The sequence below is a fragment of the Epinephelus lanceolatus genome, chromosome 11, assembly GCF_041903045.1.
Source record: "Epinephelus lanceolatus isolate andai-2023 chromosome 11, ASM4190304v1, whole genome shotgun sequence".
NCBI lineage: Eukaryota > Metazoa > Chordata > Actinopteri > Perciformes > Serranidae > Epinephelus > Epinephelus lanceolatus.
This window is the reverse complement of record NC_135744.1, coordinates 15,752,887-15,768,145: the sequence shown is the minus strand read 5'-3', so window position 1 is coordinate 15,768,145 and position 15,259 is coordinate 15,752,887. Positions and strand designations below refer to the sequence as shown.

Sequence of the window (15,259 nt, the reverse complement as noted above, 5' to 3'; positions counted from 1 at the left end):
TTTCACACTGCCTCTTCAACGAAGGAATTTCATGCCATTATGCTCCCTCACTGTTTAGTGTAAAAGGTACAATCCTGGAATGGGGAACAGAGTTGTCTTGCTGTTGAGATGGCATCAGAAGTAGTAACAGCGCCAAAACAAGGTCTGTATAAACGGTAGAGCCAATGGGAGGGGATCATAGACAGTATGGGTGTGACATGTTGATAACCTGTTATGCGTGTGACCTACTGCAGGAGAATGAAGTAGCTGTTAGCAGCTAACTCAAACTGTTTGGTTCTGTGTAAAATTGCAGAGGCAGCATAAAGAAGGGACTTCATAGCCTCGCTTTAGTGTGATTTTTGTGTAAACAGGGTTTATATGTGATTAGAAAAGAGCAGAGGAGCAAAATTGCATTTTAGTCTACTGCATCACCCCTGCAGCTTGTTCAAAAGTTAGATTTTTATTATTTCAGAAGCGGTAAAGTACCATAAAAATGCACCATTGGGTACCGGTACAGAATGACAGGTATCAGTATCTGTACAAATTGGCACAGTGCCCAACCCTAATGAACGCTGACCAAGCCCTACTACAGAATAGATGAACCAAAATCTTCTACACAAAAATGAATAAAACATAGTTTCACAGACTTTTCACTGACTTCAGTTGTTTCACCAGCCACCATTTTTGCTTCTGGGGCTTGTAACTGCAAAGAACTTACTTGAATACTCTTTGGGAAATGGGAATAGCTAACCATAGCCACCGGGAAAAATAAAGGTGCTTTTCTCGTTCTGTTGCAGTTGTGCAATGGTTGACGCATTTCCTTTGTGCTGTAAACTGAGCTTTCATTTTCCCAGGGGATCGTACCCAGTGGCACAAAGAATTGCATAGTGAAATCGAGGCTTATAGGGAACCGATCTAAATGCTGATGGTGTCATTATTCTACAGCCAATATATTGTGCAATCAATATTTATTTTATAATGATAAGTTAAAGCTGAAAACTAGTCAATTTGCCCTTTTAAGAAAAAGAAAACTACAATGAATCTCAGCCTCAGCAGTATAGTATGATCTAAAAAACGAGGTGTTGTTATCTGAGCGTGTATTGCAGCTGTTAGCTCACCCTGATGGAGCAGCTGATGAGACCGTCTCTGTTGTGGACTTTGAGAACTCTTTCAAACAGCTGGTTACGGGCCACCTCGTCTGTTGCCATCTGACCCTCCAGCAGGTCCACAGGCTCTGAAACACCACCTGTGAAATCCACCAGTGCATCTGCGGTGTTTCCCCCGTCCAAAGCCTCGTAGCAGCCATAAACCCTGACACGAAGAGAAGAAGAGTTGAGCTTTATCTATTACAGCTTCAACGATTAGTCAAGAAAGTAATATCGCCAATAAGGTTAAAGGACGTTCTCCTTACAGGTATATCTACCCAAAATGTGTTGGGCTTTTTTTATCATCCAATCTTTTCATTTTAATTAATTTTATTTAATTACTTTTAATTTAATTATTTTTTAAATTGATTTAATTTAATCTTAACACATATGCTACAAGTGAAGTGATGCTACAACTAAAGGTATTACCACTCTTCAAGACATTAATGAGGCAACCACTGCTCTTGATTTCCAAGAACTTGTCTCTCAATACATTGATAAACACACTCTTTTCTTCTACTTCAGAATAAGGTCAGCCTGTAAAGCCCACAGGGTTCCCTGGGGGTCAGATTTATAACACCATCCTATTTTAAGTTGAATACAGAATGCTCCAAGACAGATAGTGTCATACATCTATGATAAATCAAATTCCCAAAAATACATGTATACATCAGGGATGAAAGCGTGGGATAGGGATATATCTAATTTGGGACAAGACTTTAACTGGGATGCAATTTGGGACAATGTCGCTGGTGCCTCAAGAAACCCAAATCACCAGTATATACATTTGAAATTTTGTCATACAGCAAATCTAATGCTGAGAATAAGGTGTCAAAGGGAACTGGTACCTGACCCTGATTGCTCATTTTGCCTCCACAGAACCACGGGCTCTTTTATACATGTTGTATGGGAATGTCCAGGGATTTTGGCAGAAGGTTATAAGTACATGATAACTTAAGTATTCACTGGCTTCAGAGCTTGGACATTTCTCAAGTGGAACTATCATCAGTAGGAGTCAATGATGCTTGTCCAAACACAATTTTAATGTGGACAAGTTTGATATCTAATTTAAAGGATCTTCTATCTAATTAAGGACACTCTGTCTGTGTATGGTGTATGGTGGAAATGAAAAGGGATGTGGAGATGAAGGTGGCTGTGTGAAGCTGGGTTAAACATTAAAGTGTAATCAGTTTATGTTGCAATAAAAAGTAAGTGATAAAAGTAAAATTAATCTGCAACCATTTTTACTGTCAATTAATTATTCTTATCTTTGGGATTCAGACCATTTAGATCTTTAATGACATAACCTTGAATTCTGGAAAAGTTGGATGGACATTTTTCACTATTTCCTGCCACTTTATGGACAAAATTATTAATCAGTTAATCAGGAAAATAATCTGCAGTTTAATGGCTAATGAAAATAATTATTAGAAGCCTTAAAACAACAGTGCTATTTACTGGATTACAACTTAGTATGTTGACTTTGTATAAGCATGAGAGGAGTTATAAATGCTGTTTAGTTTACGTTGTGTTTTAATTCATGTAGGCAGAACTTTAAAATAATTAAATCCAATACTGTGTTTGTAAGTGTACCTTCTCTAAAACTGGATCTGTATATTTGTTGGCACTGATACTAACTTGGCATAGGCCTTCTCCACCAGGGCACTCCAGAACTCGTTACTGTCGTTGGAGTGGCAGTAGACCAGCTGGTTGTCCACCGTCGGTAGCCGGTCGTCAATCACCACGTCCACCCACTCACCAAAGCGCCAGAAGCGGAAGTGGAAAATTCCGGCATACGAGTCTGGCTTCTCTGTATCCCACTCCTGCTCCTTCCAGTCGGGAATGACCTGGAGGAGAGGGGAGAGGTGGCAGGGGAGGAAGAGGATGGAGGAAGAGGGCAGGTAAGCCAAACAAACAGGCGGTGGTCCATGGAGCATAAATAATGTCAAGGTGGAGTGGGCTGCCAGAGTGAGACAGCGTACCCTCATGTCTGCTGATGCATTTAGGATTAGGGGACAAATTTATCACCTTGGCTCTCTCAGTCATAAATCCAGCTGTAATAGGACATGGGTGAGAGGTAATAACTGTAGTGTGTGTGTGTGTGTGTGTGTGTGTGTGTGTGTTTCAGCTGCCTGCATTTGCTGTGGTCCAGTGAAAGCCATACAACCCAGCCTCCATTTTGTAAACTGTAGTTATTATATTGACCACATGCAAACAACAAATAACATATTCATAGAAAATTTCAAAACACACACACATAGGTATCAGAAAAAGACTGACTGCTGAGAAAAAGCAGAATACAGAGCAGCACAGAGCATGATGTGCAGTCAAACACACAGCTGAACAAATAATAATACTCATTTACCTTTTTAAAAATAAAACGCATTTAGAGTTTGTATAGTCATGTCCTTCTGTTGTGGGACAGAAAATGTGTGTACTCTCTGTTATCTAAAGAAAGCCTAAATTTCTGATAGCTATGCTAGCTTAATTAGATTAAGAAGCTATAGCGTGTGACCCCTCGTAACAGGCAGTGGCCTTCACCGATTTCTTATGTCTGTAATGTCTAAGGTATATACAAATAGTGCTGTGATTGGTCCTTGCCTCTTGGAAAATCCCTCCCAGAGATCCCTCCACTTTGCTGGTTGGGCCAGCAAATCCGGACCACATCCAGTCCACATACTGCTTGACTTGTTCCCCGTTCATTTAGTTAACATAGTCTACTCTTACCTCAGCTTGTCTTTATTACAGTTAACTGCTAACTTAAAGGGACAGTTCACCCTTTAATGAAACATACATATGTTTCCTCTGACCTGTAGTGATATTTATCAGTCTAGATTGTTTTGGTGTGAGTTACTGAGTGTTGGGAGATATCAGCCATAAAGATATCTGCCATGTCTCCAATATAATGGAACTAGATGGCACTGGGCTTGTGATGCTCAAAACGCCAAATAAATAAATCTGAAAAACTCAACAGCAATGTCTCTTTACAGATATCATGACCCAGTTACTCAAGATAATCCACAGACCTTATTGTGAGCGGTTTCATATAGGGACTATTTTCCCTCTACCGAACAACTCCTGTAAGCGTAATGAAAAATTATGTATTTTTGGTTTTGGGTTGAACCTTCGCTTTAAACACAGACCCCTATTACTTCAATCCGTCAATCATTTTCTTGGTTTTTGGATTCTTCACTCACTGGAAGCAGTTTTTCTTCATGAATTCAACGTAACACGGGCCAGCAATTGATATGCAAATGATCATTCAGCGGCCCTGGGGCAGTGGTGACTGTGAATGAGTGGAGTCAGCTGTCAGTCAGTGTTGGAGCAGAGAGGGGGAGGGCGGCCCCGCTGGGTACTGTAAGTGAGTATGTGTGTATGAAGTGTGTGTGTTACGCTAGAAGAGTCAGAGTTTGGGACAGAGTCTTTTACGTGCTACCTCCTGGAGTGTTACCGGAGTTTTTGGAGTGCTCAAATAAACGGGCCTTTTTCCCGAACGCAAGAACAGGATGTTGCGCAACACCCCGTAGAGCTTTCATAGGCTGCCTTTGTCGGACAGCGAGATGCTGAAGTTGTGGCTAGTTGTGCTACAAATGGATGCTAACACTCCTCTCCAGACACTGTGCCTTGCAGACCATCAGGTCTGCAGTGCTCACTTCTCCCAAGATGACTACTGCCAGCTGAAGAAGAGAAGACATCCAATCCCGAAACACCTCTTCCTCAAGAAAACGACTGTCCCACGAGTAGAGAGAGCTACAGACACAGTGGAGCAAAGCTCGTGACATCACACAGCCCAGAGGTAAGGGAAAGGCTAAGTTAGTATGCTATTTACAGAGATAGCACTGGCGATCTGAACTGGTCAGTGGCGAAAAAAAGCACTTAATGCGCAAACTTATACGGGACGCATTTGCCCCCATTACCATTTTAGCTCGTTTCGCGGATCCGGTTGCATCTGCCTCCCTCAATACTTAACCAATTTTAGAACGAATTGTACCCATGAATCATACACACACATACACATGGGGAAATAGGGCCCAGGTTGAAAAATACCGAAGTTGTCCTTCAACACAGGATTGAAGTGTTTAGCATGCCAGGTGTAGGTGTTTGCATGTGTTTTGTTATTCTTATATTGTCAGTTGACTGCAGAATAGTCAGACTCTTTTTGTTTGTGTTTAGAGTGTAAGACTGTGGGGAAATATGTTGCTTTTAAGTTGTTAGTTATTTGTTGTTGCCCTTATTTGTTGCTAAACTCAGTTTGTCTCACTTTTGTTAATCATTGAACTAATCAATAAATGACTGACTTTGCCAGAATACAAGGGCGGTTACATTTCTTATGTTTATTTAGACGACAGGTAGTGCACATTTGGTTTAAAAGAGCTTTTTCTTTAAAAACAGCCGCTAGAAACAAAAGTATATTCTCCATTATGTTGTGATGTGATTGCATTTTAAAATTCTATGTTTCTACGATCCCACTGTGACTCAGTGTCATAACAGAGCACCCAGCCTAGAGGCGACCTGCAAAAGACCTACGAGACCTCTACCAGTAGGAATATGGCATGCAACAAAAACTGCAAATGATGCAGTGAGCGACACCACATGTGAATTAAGTGACAGTGTTCCAGCGGGTGTCCTTGGAGATGTCAAGGTGCGCTAACTGAACAGCAGTTCCTGTCAAACCTCTCTACAGGAGGTGACACTGTGCTGATGGGGAGAATCTGGCCTCTCCAGAGGACCGGCTCTGTAAAGCAGTAACAGCTCCTTTAAAACCAGGAGGAGGGGGGTCAGGAAAAAAAAACAAAGCACTGCACCACAGAAACCTCAGAGTCATTTTGTAATCCTTCGGGAGGCAATCTCTCTTGCACTCCACCCTGCTATTGCTTACTCCCTGACTCTGCACTGTGGATAGTGCGAGAGCGAAGGCTCTATCTATCTCAGCTTTCATCTGGGCCAAGTGTCGCTATGCAGCAACTGAACTCTGGTAGGTAAGTGACCTGACGACTGACCAGAAACACAAGCAGAAGGCACCGTGGCTTCCCCCGCTGTCTATCAATACACACACCATGGGGAATAAAGAGGCTTTTCCCTCACTCCTTCTTCCTCCTCCTCAACTGATAATATCCAGCTCTGACATAAAAAGACCTAACTTGCTCTTACAAAACTGTTTTGATGTTTAGATTCATGCTGACTTCATGACTGACTTCCACCTCAGGTATCAGAGTAAAGGGTTTGTAGCCAAGCAAAAACCAGGACATACAAATGAGTAACTAACAGAACTAAGCACAGTTCCCTGAGGGCAAACCCTGTGCTTGGGTTGCAAATGTCATTAGATCTTGTTGCCTAGCACCTCTGCTCATGTGTACCTCTGTGTGAGACCCACCCTCTCCTATTGATGCTACACAGATGTGAACACATGCACTCTGCACAAGCTTGCAGGCGGGAGCGCAGAGTAAGAGTTACTGGACACAGAGACAGTGAAGAAGCTTAGTCTCGACGTAACTGCCAATCTAATCCAGCCTTGCAGTTGGTATCGACCTGTCAGCCTGCTGCAGTGTGCCGTCCAAGCATGTCTACAGAGTTGGAGCTGCCCTTCCGGCCGGACACCCAGCTGACGGAGGTGATGCGCCTGCGGGTTCAGTCTCTGCAGCAGCGAGGCCAGAAGAGGCAGGACGGTGAACGCCTGCTGCTGCCCAACGAGGCCGTGTATCGACTGGACTTCTCCAAACAGTCCCTCCGATTCTCACGGTGGACGGTGCGGCTGGCCCAGGTGGGACGCCTCACCATTACAGCCACCTCGCAGCTCTGGACACCTGACCTCACCAACCTGATGACACGTCAGCTGCTGGAGCCTGCTGGGGTTTTCTGGAGGGGGGTAGGCGACGCCAGCGACGCCCCCATCCAGTGCTACGAGGCTGATGCACATGAGTTTGGCGAGAGGATCGCTGAGCTTGCTAAGGTAAGGAAGGTGATGTACTTCCTGTTTGCGTTTGCAGAAGGCTGCAGCCCTGAGACTGTCGACTGCTCCATCACCTTCATAGTGGATAGTTGAGACTTCAAAAAATTGGAGACATACTCACTTCAAACTCTTCTTCTGTGCTTGTGTGTGTTTAGTTGAAGACGTTAATTTAAGGTTAACCCTGCATTTTATTTGTATGGATGGCTGCAGCATATGACATCATCTGACAACCTGTAAGGACAGGACTGCACTCCATCCCTCTTTTCCTCCTTTTGCAACAGAACTCATTTAAAAAACTTGCTTGTTACTGAACCTGTTGATCATAAGTGCCTTTGTATCCTTTGATGTTTGGCAAAAATACGACCAAATACAAATAAATCAAATGAATCAAAAAGGCGTATCTGCATTTTTTTAACCAGTGTCCGAACACAGAAAGTTCTATGGGCTTTGAATGTTGAGCAAAAATGTTATTCCCCCTCTCCTCCTCTTTGACAAACAGCCAGCCCTGATGGGTTTGGTAGAAATGAGTCCCATGTGAGATAATGGATAGAGACAGTGTGTATTTGTGTGTATGTGCTCGTGTATTCCCCAGTTCCTGCTGCCTCATCCGTCTCCGTCTTGCATGGTGAACCTGACAAACAAGAGAGAGGGGAGGCATGTGGATTTCAGCTCTCGGCCTCTTTCTCCTGATGAATTCTCGCTGCTTTACACTGCAGCGGGAGATGAAGCAGTAACTGTGACTGTGAATGAGAGAACGCGTGTCAGATGAGGTGTGAGAGAAAAGAAAATAACTGAGATGTCAGGAGGTATTACACTCGATTCTTGTTGCTAGAAAGCATGTAACTAACTTGCCACCTGAACCGTTCTCTGACAGAAAAAAAAAGTCTACGGCTGCAGGAGTCTCAATTGAATTGATCTCGCCTGCAGCCTTGAATGCATTAATGTAAATTATTATTGAGTGTCCTCATTGGTACAGTATGTGTCCTTTTGCCTGTCATCCTTTGATAGGAAAGAGTTGAACAAATGGACTAGCTTTTTAATCGAGTCTTTATTAAGTTATTAATAAGTGATGATAAACAGAAATACCCTGCTAACATTTAAACATTATACTGTGTTGAGTAATTACAAGGATATAATGAAGGCAAATGAGAAGATGCAACAGCTCTATAGAACTTTAAAGTCTGACTGTCTTTGCAGGTAATTAACATGTACAAAAGCAATACAAAATAACAATGTTTTGAAGTAGCAGCACTCAGCTTTCACTGGGGAACAGTATCTGCTCCTGTGAGATTTGGACCATTACTTGTTTTGCTTTAATGGGAATAGGAAATAAAGCTGGTGGCCAACACGAGAGACTGAACAGATGAACATCTCTGCACAAAGGCTGCTTTTACAAACAGACCTCCACTATTGTTTAGATCTAACAAACGGACTTCAGATAAGAGGTCTAATTTCATCAGCTGTGGTCAGTTTGGATTTCTCCCTACTCTTTTTAATTTAGATTGATTAATTCATATTTTTCAAACAAGGCTGCAATTGTTTCGCATTGAAACCAAAGTTTGGGAAATACGCTTATTTGCTTTCTGGTTGAGAGTTAGATGAGAAAACCACTCTCATATCCGTCTGTTAAATTGGAATCTTGTTTAATCTGTATAAACCCTTTTACTGTTAGTAAACAGTATGATGTTTTTGGTGGGCGGGGCTTAGCTGGAGGCAAAACAATTCTCCACAGACATTAGCTAGCACTAGATAGCAAGTTGTGTTGGCTTGTTTTAGACAATGGAGGAAGATGATGTGAGTCTCTCTGAATAGAGTGCGTTCGGAAATATTCATTCTGAGTGTCGGAGCGCACTCTGGCACAAACTGGACTGTTCGTACATTCAGAGCCCTGTTAGGATGTACTGTTCGGTTATTCAGACCACCGCACTCTCTGAGTGGCGGAGTGAACTCTGGGCACTCTGTCTGTGGAGACGGAGCAGCAGAGCACTGAGTGGAGTGAATGTGTGATCAACTTAACCGTTTGTTAATTCATGTAGAAATATAACACTCCGTTTCTTCGACCTACAGGGCTCTCATTTTAGTGTAGAGCGCCAGACTGAATCTATGAACGCACCATGTCAGGTCACTCACTCTCCGGGACCGCCAGTGTTACTTGAATAAGTAAACACTGACCGACGGGACCAGACTGGCCGACCCGTATGCTCTCACTCAGTGGATGGATGATGTCACAGGAAGCTTTGTAGTTGATTACTATGTCAGTCTTACAAAGGAGGACGATACTTCAATGGTTTCCTCCATTTTGTTTTGCTATCGAAGCTAATGTTAGCTAACGCGCTAAAAAGTTAGCGTTTCAGAGAAATCCAATATTCCTCTTAATCCCTCCCCAGTTTCTGATGAGGTGGAAATGATAACCCTTGATACACATTATGTTATTCATCCCTACAGGAAATACTTTTTCTCTAACCTGACACGAAGTGTGCGCTGCACATGTGAGCATTTTATGCTATGTCATGTCAAGTCCTTTTGTCTTATTGCATTTAACCATCTTTTTTATTGACGGGCAGGGAAGGCTGGTATGCGATAAAATTCAAGTTTTGAGCATGAATTCTTTCTATTCTGGCTCCCAATGACACAAGACGACATTTTAGGACTCCTACGAAGCCTACAGCCCTGTGGTGGAAAGTCATGTTTTGCCTCCAGCTAATAAAATGACGTCATTGGATCACAGGATTTAGACTGAGGGTATAAACTTGTCATTGGCCGCCTATTTCAGGCAGTAACACGCCTCCTACTGTCATTGCTATGTAAAACTAGTCTTGCATAGCCAGACATATCTGTACACTTTGTTTTAGCGTGAAACAATAACCTCCATGATAGCAGCCTACACGCTAAAAATGTATATTCTGTGTGGCGTAGGAGTACCACAGCTGCACCCGGTAGTGGGCCAATCACTCATATCAACAGTTGCTGTGATTGGCTGCGAGAAGAACCATAAAATAGTCTTTTTTCTAGATCTAGGTACAAAAAGGATCAAATGCAGGTACCATTTAAATGAAGGCATTATTGATACGGACTCAGTTGATACCTTAAAGGTACTGAGCACAAAATTGACTTAACCTGACAATAAAGCAAATGACAGGGGGTGCCATCCCTCCCCCCAAAAACAAAAAAGAAAATATAATAAAATCCTCAACTAAGGAGGCAGAAAAAATGGATTTAAGCAGTAAATATCCTGCTCATTGGGTATGCAGTTGGACGATGACTGTGTGTGTTTGTACGATGGAACAGAGCGAGAGAAACAGAGGGTAAACAGAGGGGAAGATACTGTGCAAGCATGGCCATATGTACACACTCTCTCTGAGACTGTCAAGAACCAGCGTCTCGGTACAACAGGCCAAGGCATCTTGTTTCAAATCCCATTAAACCTCGGTAATCACTTTGTTTCCTCTGTCAAGATGGATGCCAAAGAACATTTCAGAATAATCCTGACACCCTAAACTCCAGAGCTCACTACAGCTAGAATTATATAATTCTTTTTGTTGATATGACACCAGTCTTGGACTGAAAGGTGGATTTGTGGTGCCAATCTTCATGGAAAAGTTTACACATTTATTCTAATCAGCATGTGAAAGGCTTCAAACAGCATTTATATCAGAAGACACTGAATCTCTGAAACCACAGCCAGATAAATTAAGGAATTAAGGGTTGATTTGATCTCTGATGCACCTTTAACTGTAGTTTGCAGAACGACTGTATCTATCCATCCATTGATCTGTCTATTCCTTCATTCATTCAAATATACTGAGCCTGCCCTTGCTAGCACTAAAATCTTGTTGACACTCCCCTGCTGGTTAGCCACGTGAAATAAAAAAAAAACAAAACAAGACACTAATAAAAACACATTCAGTATTGACAGAAGCCAGGACATCCATCTAGCATTAGTGCTTCCAGCCTGTCCAGGGAGACGCCACTTTAAGACTCCACCAATCAGGCTTCTACTGACTGATGGAGTCTGCTGAGACCAAGGCAGCATTGTGGTGCTGTAATGAGTTCTCTGGTGTTTACTTCTTATCATAATGGTTCCTAATGGACGCTTAAACACAAAATATGGAGTAACTACAATTGAGTGCATAGGAAGTTCCTTTTTCCAAAGAGGCTTTTGTGCAGGAAACAAACTCTTTACCACTAACTGTCTATTAGAAATGGCTTTGTTTGTAAAAGTGTTGACTCCTTTTTTAATAAGTAGCTTAATTAGTTTAATTTTCAAATAGTTCAATCAACAGAAAGTTGACTGTAGCATGGCAACAGCCAATTTTACTAAGAGATCGCGCTATAGGGCTGCTATGAAGGCAGCATGCCGGCACTGCGGATTCAAAGAGGCATGACGGGCGTGACATGTAACACAATAGCGTCTTCCTGTAGTGTGACATATAATATACGCACCAGCAGCGTTTTATAAACAACAACAACAATGACATAACATGGCAATAACACTAATTTACTGTCCCTGTTATATGGCGGCTGATCTCATCATCTGCTCAGAGGGCTAAGAGCTCCTGGACCTCACTGTTTGCCCAGTTTGTGGACATTTTTCGGTCACTGTTCTTCTTCTTCTTTGAGTTAGCCACTAACTGCTAACTGCTGTCAGCTACGTTTTAAATCGTCCATGGTGGGTTGCACACATAACAAGTTGACAAAACATCACACCCTTGCCGCCCACAGTCCTGTCCTGCCGGCTGTTCTTTTTAAACAGACATCGTTTCGGCGCTTTTACTACCTCAAATGCCGCCTTAAAGGCAAAACAACTCTATCCATTGATTGTGCGATTGTACCTTATATATAGAGGCGGCATAATGGCCTGAAATTCCATTTTTGAAGAGGTTGCGTAAAAGGGGCTATTAAGTAATTGAGTATCTGTGGCTGACCCCTGCCTAAAGTTTTTGTGGTATGTCAGACTGGCATTTGTCCTTCCTAGTAAGGCTGCATGATATGAGGAAAATTATGCTTTGTGTGCAGATTAAACAACATATGTGTTAGCGAACATTAGATTTGCAGGTAGGCATTCGTTTTCACTCTGGAGAGAGCTGGGCAAGCCGCTTCCCCGCTACCAGTCTGAATGCTAAGTTATAGGCTAACCACGTCCTGTCTCCAGCTCAGTTAATAAAATCACAGACTTGAAATTGATATTGTTTTAACTGTCTCACTCTCAGAAAAAAATGCAAATAAGAATTACTCTCAAACTACTTCTACTTCTATTTCCTCTACACTATTTATTAAAACCGTTTCCTTAAAAGTACTTCTCCGCGTTGTGAAAATTTTACAATAACAGACGTAGTGATCGGCAGGTGCTTGACCTCAGATACACCCAGACTATGAGATTTACTAAACACATTGGTATGGTGCTCAAAAACAAAGACAATGCCAAACAAAAAGAGGGGAAATACAACAGACAAAGACACAGATACACGCACAGAAATACACAGACTTACTTTTTGCCACAGAGACTCTCTGGAGGCCAGACTGGAGCATGCCGCTACGAACCAGCAGTTCCCCAGCTGTCCCTGATGTAAATCATGTGCGCTGATGCCATCTACAAACAGGTGAGGGTCTTCACACAGCTCCTACACTCCCGAGGACAGACAAAGAAGAGTTTAGTGTGCGGCAGCTTTGAGGTTCAACACTTACAAATTTTACAGTCAAGATGAGGCTTTACACTTTTTAGGATTGAAGACGTGAAAAGTTTAATAATTTTAGTGAGGGAAATATATAAATATTCTTTGCAGGATAAAAACACCTCTGAAATATGGTTTACGTTTCACAAACTGTGTGTACGGTGCACGGTACAAGACATAGAGGAGCGTAAATGGGTTATCGAGGCAAATTCATGAATCAGAAAAAGACCATCTGTCCTGATGCACCCACGTATCATATTCACGATCTTCTGCCCAAGTGTGGGAGGGCTGCGTGCATTTATGAAATCACATTTCCTGTGGCTGCTGTGTGGAGGTCCATTTTCTGCCACAATGTGTACAGACGAACCTCTATCACAGCCAGCAACACGGTGCTCAGTGAGCTGCTCGCTCTGTTCAGGACTCACGTACACTTATCCACATCCACACAAAACACACACACACACACATACACACACACACACACACACACACACACACACACACACACACACACACACACAAATATCCTGTGGTTCCTGTGATAATGTGTGGGATGAATACTACAGGCTGTGTCGACACTGGCCATTTACAGAGAGACACGCTGTCCTCCACTCTTGTCTACACACAATGGACACACTTCAGCATAAATGTCACAAACGTGGGAAGGTTTGCCAAAACCATGAGAATCATTTGTACCACCCCAAAAATCAAAATGAACTTAGTATCTCAAAATATACAGTATAAAACCACTTTATTTTTGTAGTATAAAACAGGTATGCAGATCATTGGAAACAGCAATGGATGGGTTGAGCTTCAGTTGAGGTTGTCTTCTATCTATATCGATGCTTGCCATGCTGGTAGAAGCAGTAATGTTATCTGACCTGGCTACAGCAGGCGTTACGTATGTGCTGAACGTATGGGCATTTTGTTGGGTGGCTGACCAGAGTTGCTTCCCACATGTTGCAAACGACAAACGTTTGGTGCAGAGCCCACTCCCAACGTGACTAGAGTTTGCCTCTCTCGAGCCATGAGTTATATTTGCTGTTTTAAAGCCACATATTACTAAACAATAACTTCTCAGCCAGTTGCAGATAAGCAAACCACTGGCACTTCTAACTCTTCTTGTTAGACATTCTCGCCACTAACTAGCTGCAAAGATCAATGTGTACAAAGTGACACTAGTAACATTTAAATGGTCACACAGTGCAGTGCTACTGTCATAGCTTTTCAGATAAGATAAGATAAGATAAGATAAAACTTTATTGATCCCACACCGGGGAAATTCACATGTTACAGCAGCTCAAATGGCACAGATAGAAAAGCATGTTGAATGGAAAAAGAATACTAATAGAATAAACACTAAATACAAAAAAATATACATCAGAATTAGAAAAATATTTAATATAAAGTACTTTTCCGGGAATTTAATGGCCGTAGGAACCTTGTAAAGTTTAAAGATTAAAGTTGTGTTGAAATTATTGGGTCAAAATTTTACTTACAAAACATTTAAGTTTTATTTATATTAATGCAACAAAATCACAGAAGTTAAGTGCAAAGTGCTCCTTTCTATGATGTCTACAGTCTGGTTGCAATTGGCAATTAAATTCTTAGGTCTCAGGCTCCCTTCAACAGTGCTCATTCAAATATGTATAAAAAAATAAAATTATGTAAGTAAAACCTAATTAGAATCCAAGACATAAAGGCAATAAATAGTGCAGTAAAAATTTAATAAAATACAAATATAAAGCTGTGGTAAATAGGGTTCATTTATTGGGCGATAACTTGCTCCAGTCACGAGCCCACCTCGGAAGTTGACCGCTTGTGTCATAGTCAACTGTTGCCATGGGAAGCGCCCACCCAGAGGCCTGAAACTTGGACAGTGGTCAAAGAACATGTCCAAAAAAATGTTTTATTTATTAACACCCTTGAGAAATAAGTGAGACTAACTCAAATTTATAAAGTTCTGTATAAAATCATAACTAGTAGAAGAGAAATTTGTGATTACTCAGTCAAGAAATATTAATTAGATCATCACTTCATAGTACAAAGTAAAACTTAAATTCATACATTCTTACATGCTACAGTATCTGAGGTCAATGTCACATCACAAACTAATGAATAAATATTAAATAAAATCAAACTGCATCATATCTATTATTTCAGCGACAGGCCGATATCTGATTTTTAATATAAAAGGTTAACACCTGGCCCAATATAAAATACAGAACAACTTAATTTTTACTACACTCTGCAGATCTTTGCTGGCAGTGGCCTGGGTGTGAACAGTCTGTCTGTTTTCTGCTCTCTGCTTTATGGGACTGGCGGGTCGATGGGCACCACGGCCATTACTCAACAGACAGCGGAAAGCACAGCACCACTTAACAGCTCTTTATCTTTACACACTTGCAGCACTCAACTAGGGTTAGAAAAGTAAAAGGTGGAGAAAGATGGATGCAGCGGGACAACGTGGACAGCTGCCGTTTTATTAAAAACTGGAAAGTCTGGATCAATTT

The 15,259-nt window shown here is 41.8% G+C and overlaps 2 protein-coding genes across 2 annotated transcripts in view; one reads left to right on the top strand and one right to left on the bottom strand.

Annotated features, from left to right (window-relative positions):
• Positions 1-15,259, bottom strand: part of capn5b (calpain 5b) — a 66,814-nt gene that overhangs the window by 19,985 nt on the left and 31,570 nt on the right. The window contains exons 3-5 of the mRNA XM_033644779.2: positions 12,564-12,695; positions 2,763-2,971; positions 1,098-1,290 (exon numbers count right to left, since the gene is read on the bottom strand). Coding sequence (XP_033500670.1) covers positions 1,098-1,290; positions 2,763-2,971; positions 12,564-12,695 — 534 coding nt within the window. The remainder of the gene's footprint in view (positions 1-1,097; positions 1,291-2,762; positions 2,972-12,563; positions 12,696-15,259) is intronic.
• Positions 6,551-7,299, top strand: ompb (olfactory marker protein b). The gene has a single exon (XM_033644791.2). The coding sequence runs from the start codon at positions 6,685-6,687 to the stop codon at positions 7,165-7,167; it is 483 nt and encodes a 160-aa protein (XP_033500682.1). The 5' UTR covers positions 6,551-6,684; the 3' UTR covers positions 7,168-7,299.